This window comes from Xenopus laevis, chromosome 5S (assembly GCF_017654675.1).
Source record: "Xenopus laevis strain J_2021 chromosome 5S, Xenopus_laevis_v10.1, whole genome shotgun sequence".
In the NCBI taxonomy this organism is placed as follows: domain Eukaryota; kingdom Metazoa; phylum Chordata; class Amphibia; order Anura; family Pipidae; genus Xenopus; species Xenopus laevis.
Genome location: NC_054380.1, coordinates 94,106,143 through 94,112,804, shown reverse-complemented (window position 1 = coordinate 94,112,804; position 6,662 = coordinate 94,106,143). Strand labels below are relative to the sequence as shown.

The 6,662-nt window shown below is 40.2% G+C and overlaps 1 protein-coding gene across 1 annotated transcript; it reads left to right on the top strand.

Moving 5' to 3' along the window:
* The first annotated feature begins 3,098 nt into the window (after positions 1-3,098).
* LOC121394281 (probable G-protein coupled receptor 160) lies at positions 3,099-6,228 on the top strand. The gene is made up of 2 exons (XM_041564855.1): positions 3,099-3,141; positions 5,215-6,228. The coding sequence occupies exon 2, from the start codon at positions 5,263-5,265 to the stop codon at positions 6,202-6,204; it is 942 nt and encodes a 313-aa protein (XP_041420789.1). The 5' UTR covers positions 3,099-3,141; positions 5,215-5,262; the 3' UTR covers positions 6,205-6,228.
* Positions 6,229-6,662: the final 434 nt, after the last annotated feature.

Below are 6,662 nucleotides of genomic sequence, written 5' to 3'. Positions count from 1 at the left end.
GCCCCATGCTCCAACTTCTTTGCCCCCTCTATATGATTTGTTGCCTAACATCCATGCAGGTTCTACATATGTGATTCCATTATTAATGATACCATCTGAGTAAGACTTCAAAAGCCCGGTAACAGAATAATTTTATGTTGTGATATTTTAAATACACTATATATGTTTTACACTCAGGTGGGGCACATATTAGGATGGGGCCCGTGCCACAGTACCCTGGTTGTAATCTTTAATTAATATACATTGTGTTCAGAATAATAGCAGTCCAACATCACCAACCTCATCAATCACTGTTTATGGTAAAACAAATGTACTTGTAGGTGTAGTAGAGTAATAAAAAACCAACAATAATGACATGCATGCTATGTAATTGAATCATTGAGGCTTGTTCCAAATAATAGCAGTGTGGAGTTCAATTAGTGAGGTCATTCATTCTGTGAAATAACAGGTGTTCATTATGTCCCTTATTTAAAGGAGAAGGAAAGCTACAGGGGCATTTTATTGCCAATAGATTAGCTGCAATAGTGCAAGCTAGAATGCTATATTTATTCTGTAGAATGTTTTACCATACCTGAGTAAAAAGCTCTAGAAACTCTCTGTTTGTTTAGGATAGGAGCTGCAGTATTAACATGGTGTGACATCACTTCCTGCCTGAGTCTCTCCCTGCTCTGGGCTCAGATTACAGTAGAGAAGCGAGGGGGAGGGGGAAGAGGAACAAACTGAGCATGCTCTTGCCCAGGGCAATGAGGTTTAAGCTGAAGGCAGGAAGTCTGATACAGAAGCCCATGTGTACACAATAGAAGGAAAGAAATGCTGTGTTTCTTTTGACAGGGTACTCAGAGCAGCATTAATTTGAGGGTTTACTGGTATATTTAGGTGGACCTTTCTGATAAGGCTTACTTAGTTTTAACCTTTCCTTCTCCTTTAAGGAAGGAAGGCAGCAAATGTTGTGCATGCTGGTTATAGTGCATTTCTCTCTAAAATGGGTTGTTCCAGACATTGTTCTGAAGAACAGCGTACTTTGATTGGAAAGGGTATAACATAAAGAAATGCAGAAAATTATAGGTTGCTCAGCTAAAATGATCTCAAATGCTTTAAAATGGCAAAAAAGTACAGCACTCAAGCTGATGATGTGATCGAAACGTTGGAATTTCATTTGCTTGTTTATTAAAATCAGTTACTGAGCATGTTGAGTGCAGTACTTTTTGTTATTTTGTACACATTTTACCTGCACCTAGGCATGCTGGGTTTTTGTTTGGTGAGTACTCCTCCATGTTATATAAATAAGCAAATAATGTACCCCCTACTGTAATTCATAAAGACATTATTGGGGTTATTTATTAAAGTCCATTTTTTTCTGGTGGAAAACACCATTTTTTCCGAGGGAAATGTTTTCCCCCCCGTGATTTATTAAACCCTGATGCTGCTGAAAGTCTGAATAAGAAAGAACTCCATCTCAAACCTGCTGGGGTCATGTAGAAGTCAATGGCAATGTCCCGTTTACAATAAGAAGATATCATGATCTGCACTGGGTTTCATGCAACAATCCAAGGAATTTGTGGTTTTCAGGCGCCAATCAGGAATAAATCGGAGCTCTTACGATTTTATCGAGTCTTTACCTGCACCAGATTTTTTTGAGTAAATCTAATGATAATTACAGCAAAAATGTGCACGGGAGTTTGGTCGAAGAAAATAGTGAAAAGATTTCAGATTCTACTAAATAACCCCCTAGAAGTCCCAGGTGAGTTACGTGACCATATAAATGCTTTCATAAAGCTCAAATAACTTTGAGGTGACTTTTGATACCTCTATACATTGTAGCAGGGGTACTTTATTCATTGTAATCTACTGTTAAATGTAAATAGATTAGTCAAGTGCGTCTTTTTTAGTCTTTTGCTGCAGAAAAATGGCTGGTACAAATGTGGTATAGGGTATGATTTTCCAGTGATTTTTACAAAACAATAATTGCTTATATTAAACGTTTAGACAAGTGACAGGCAGTGAGCAAGGACATTGAGTGTGAATAGTGTAAAAAGTAAATGGTCTGAAACACAAGATCCCACCAGCACACCCTGGTCTCTCAATCCCAAATAATAAATAACGCAAGGGCTTGTCCCGCTTGCATGGAGTCCGTAGTGCCGGTTCAATTTCTTTTTACTAGTGTAAAAAGTATTCATCTTTTTTTATATAGTGCTATACACTGCAAACTAACTTGTGTCTGCATTTTATGCACAGAAAAATTTGAAATTTTATTCGAAATGTTGAAATATGAAGTGGTGGCAAAACATAAGATTTCCTTATGGACCAGCAAACGTCTTTAATAGCAATTGTTATGGAACGTTGGGGCAGATTCACACTAAGGGGCAGATTTATAAAGGGTTGAATAGTAAATTTGATTTGGAATTTCAGAGTGTCAAAATCAGTGTCGGACTGGGACACCAGGGGCCCACCCAAAAACCTTTGACCAGGGGCCCACCAATTAATTTGAGACCAGGGGCCCACTCCTAGTACTATTTTTCTTCTTCTCCTCACTCAACCTCTATTCTCCTAGTCTCTTTTCTTTACATACTAATATGTAATAATAATATAATAAAAGGGGCAACTTTGTCCAGGTGCAATATCTCGTAGCCAAGGGCAACACCACTAAATGCTGCCTACAGATTGGTGTTAGCAGGTTATTAGACCTGTATCTTAACCTTACACTTAGGGTTGCCACCGGCCTGGCCGGTAAAAATGATGATTAATCCCAATGTTATTAATAGGGAAAAAGGATAAATATAAAGGAAGGCCGGTATTGTTTTCCAGAAAAGGTCCCAACCCTACTAACACTAGAGTCATATGCAGAACTAATTTCTGCGACCCGAACCGCAACCCTCATATTTACCCACTGTGATCCGCTACCCGACCCAGACCCGCAACTGCCTTATCCCCAACCCGTGACCATATGTGTACATGTCTTGTAAAATGTGATGTACAGGTAGGTATGGGATCCATTATCCAGAAACTCATTTACCGGAAAGCTCTGAATTATGGGAAAGCTATCTCCCATAGACTCCATTTTAATCATATGATTATTTCCTTTTTCTCTGTATAGAATCTGGACTTGGCAGTCTTCAAACGTGTGTCCTTTTTCTTTTAGATGTAGGTACACGGCTCTTCCGTGCTGCACCATACTCTGGTGTAACTGTTGTTTGGTTTCTCCCACATACAAATCAGAACACTCCTCACTGCATACACAATGTTACACATACACACTGCATCTATTGTCTGCCACATACAATGCTGTTTTGGCACCTCTCCCTGGAAGGTTTAATAACACCTCCAAGCTCCAATTATGCTAATACAATCAACACTCAACTTCATGACTGATTATGATAAACAGATTACACTGATTGGAGCAAGATTCCAGATAATATATTCCCGAAAGATCCTATTTATAAATTATTCTGAATTGAGAAAGCCGGTTGGATGACTGGTGAAACGTCTTCAAGAAAAAACACAGCAAGTCCAGGCCTGGCTTGGAAGCCAGTCACTTGCTATTCCGTGGCAACACATTGCACTGCTACATTGTCTAGCCACAGCAGCTGCAAATAGTTTTTTGTAGTTTTGTAGTGGTGCAGTTTCAGGTGCCGCTGTGCTATCATGCAGGTTCAGGTGCTATGTTAGGGCAGTTTCAGGTTCCACTGTTTGTTATTTCATTTTCAGGTGCCGCGGTGCTATCATGCAGGTTCAGGTGCTATGTTAGGGCAGTTTCAGGTTCCACTGTTTGTTATTTCATTTTCAGGTGCCGCTGTGTTGTCGTAGTGCAGTTTCAGGTGCCACTTATAGTGTTTAGAAAAAGCCCTTTTCATTCAGTTTATTGTATTCATGTTTGCTAACATTAGAGGGCGCCCTCTATAGCAGACCAGAGAGTATGTGCTGCTCTAGTGTAGTTTCAGGTGCTGTGGGGCTGTGTTATGATATACAAAAAGGGGGGGCTGTGTTATGGCAGTTTCTGTCACATGATCAGGGCACATAATTCATAGTGGTTGACATAAGAGTGACATTTTGTTACTGTGTAGTTTAGGCTTTAGTACAACTGAAGTGCAACAGACCGCACTGTTTGTTTGGTGGACAAGAAACAATTTCTCCTCCATGCAAACAATAGACATGTTCATAAATATGTTACTTTACACACAGCTTGAGCCATAACAAATTAAAGGTAGAAGTGCTAACGATTGGATCTTTCCTCTGAAAGGCCCACCTTGGGTGGCTGATATAGTTCTGATAAATCTGGCCAATTTTTGCCAGATATTGATCAGGGAGGGCCCCATACAGATAGAACCTTGAAACCCTTAGATTCAGCCTTTTATATGGTTATTGAACACCTTGGTGACTTGTAATATTGTATTTTACAATAGGGGGTACATAATTCACAGTATAATAACTTTCTATATCGGGTCTTCCTGCTGCCTTCCTTGACCTTTATCATGTTCGAACACTGCAAGGTGATCATGCCCTCAGTCACATCACACTACACCGTCTTGATCTCTAGGCCTCACCCTCTTCAAGGTGAACGTCCGGGGATATTACATAACAGTACAGGTTTTGGGAGGAGATACAGTTAAAGCCAGAAACCAGAAGGAAATCACGTGCAGTTTGTTCTGGGGTAACTTTGGCAGCCTAACAACAGAACAAGAGGAAGGTAACCAGATAGTAACTTCCTAACACAAGATAACAGCTGCCTGGTAGATCTAAGAACAGCACTCAGTAGTAAAATCCAGGTCCCACTGCAACACATTCAGTTACATTGAGTAGGAGAAACAACAGCCTGCCAGAAAGCAGCTGGCTCTTTCTGAAAGCACATGACCAGGCAAAATGACCTGAGATGGCTGCCTACACACCAATATTGCAACTAAAAAAATACACTTGTTGGTTCAGGAATGACATTTTTTATTGGATAGTGAATTATTTGCAGTGTAAACAGTGGAATCACTTGTCCTGTAAATGACAAATGTTTATAAAATGTTATATGCCCCCTCTGTACAATGCCAACTCCCCCAGTCAGGTCTACTATCCACCTGGGTCATCTTGTCTTCCCCCCCCCTGCTGATTCCCAATGACTGCAGTGAGTTGTAGTCTAACAATAGTAAGTAGCTTTGACGAACATCTCCATTTAAATTATGAATATATGTTCCTTAATAAATTAAACAATTTGTTTTTTTGAATTTGCAGGAGAAAGAAAAGAGGTTGAAATGTCGGTTCCTCCTTGTGGCCTACAAGATGCAAGAAATTAGTCTGCCTTCTACCCAGAGCATGCCAGACCCGGATGCATTAGAGGGGCCTGTGTTCCTGAAGCCCGACATGGACATACAACTGCACGAGCCCAGCTGTATACTGATACTGATCTTAACTGGCAAAATCATAATAAATATCCATTATTTACAGGATTTTGCTGTTTGTAGCATGAGGTTCACTAACTATCACATCTGCCTGTTTACTCAGATCATATCCCATGCGTATGGCATTCTACACTATCCAGTGCTGTTAACAGCAGGGCTAGATTATTACAATACTGTTGTTAAATCCATTCATCTCCCCAAGTTTTGTCTCGGCTTCCTGCATGTTATACTTACCCTGCTCCTATGGACGGTAGCACTATCCTTTGCCCTCTATTCTTCTGTTCCTCCTCCAATCTCAGGCCCTGGACTGTCCTCATACCAGTGCACTTTCTACGTCAGCAGCCAGACTTATTATTTATCAGCCGCAGTGGTGTGTGCCGTTGTTTTTATTCTGGGAATATGTTGCTTTGAAGTGGTGGCTTTAATAAAATCCATGAAGCTCATCTCCTTCACCAACAAGACTGTCCTGTTTTCCTGTGGAGATGAGTGGCCTGTCCAAGGAACCAAATGTCTCTATACTGCTCTTGTGTTCTCGTTTCTGGGCACTTGGGCTCCATTTGTCCTCCGTCAAATTATTCTCCTCATTTTGTGTGCACCAATCCCAGGCTACATGGACATGAACGTGGCTTGGCTTTATTTTATGAACAGCTTCCTTGTGGGATTGGCCTATGTCCTTAAGTATCCTCACATTGACCCGACCAGAGAGACCTTTTCCATAGACCCTTTCATCAGCTGGAAATATTGCATTCTGCCTTTTATTGACATTCACTACAAAGCAGAAGATTATTTGAATGAGCAGTTACATCCAGTTATGATTGTTTGATTCATTTCATGTTCCAGGCTACAGTTAGTATAATAGGAAATCTACTCTCAGGTTCTTTTGTTTACTAAACGGTTGTATAATAGGTTTCTCTATTACTCTTGCAATACAGAGGATACTTTCCTCTGTTCTGTTAAAGGGATACTGTCATGGGAAAACATGTTTTTCATTATGCATCAGTTAATAGTGCTGCTCCAGCAGACTTCTGCACTTAAATCCATTTTTCAAAAGAGTTTTTTTTATATTTAATGTTGAAATCTGACATTATGCTAGACATAATCAGTTTCCCAGGAGCCCCCAGTCATGTGACTTGTGCACTAATAATCTTCAGTCACTCTTTACTTCTGTACTGCAACAACAGCCTAACAACATGACAATTGGAAAGTAACCAGATAACAGCTCCCTAACACAAGATAACAGCTGCCTGGTAGATCTAAGAATAGTACTCAATAGTAAAATCC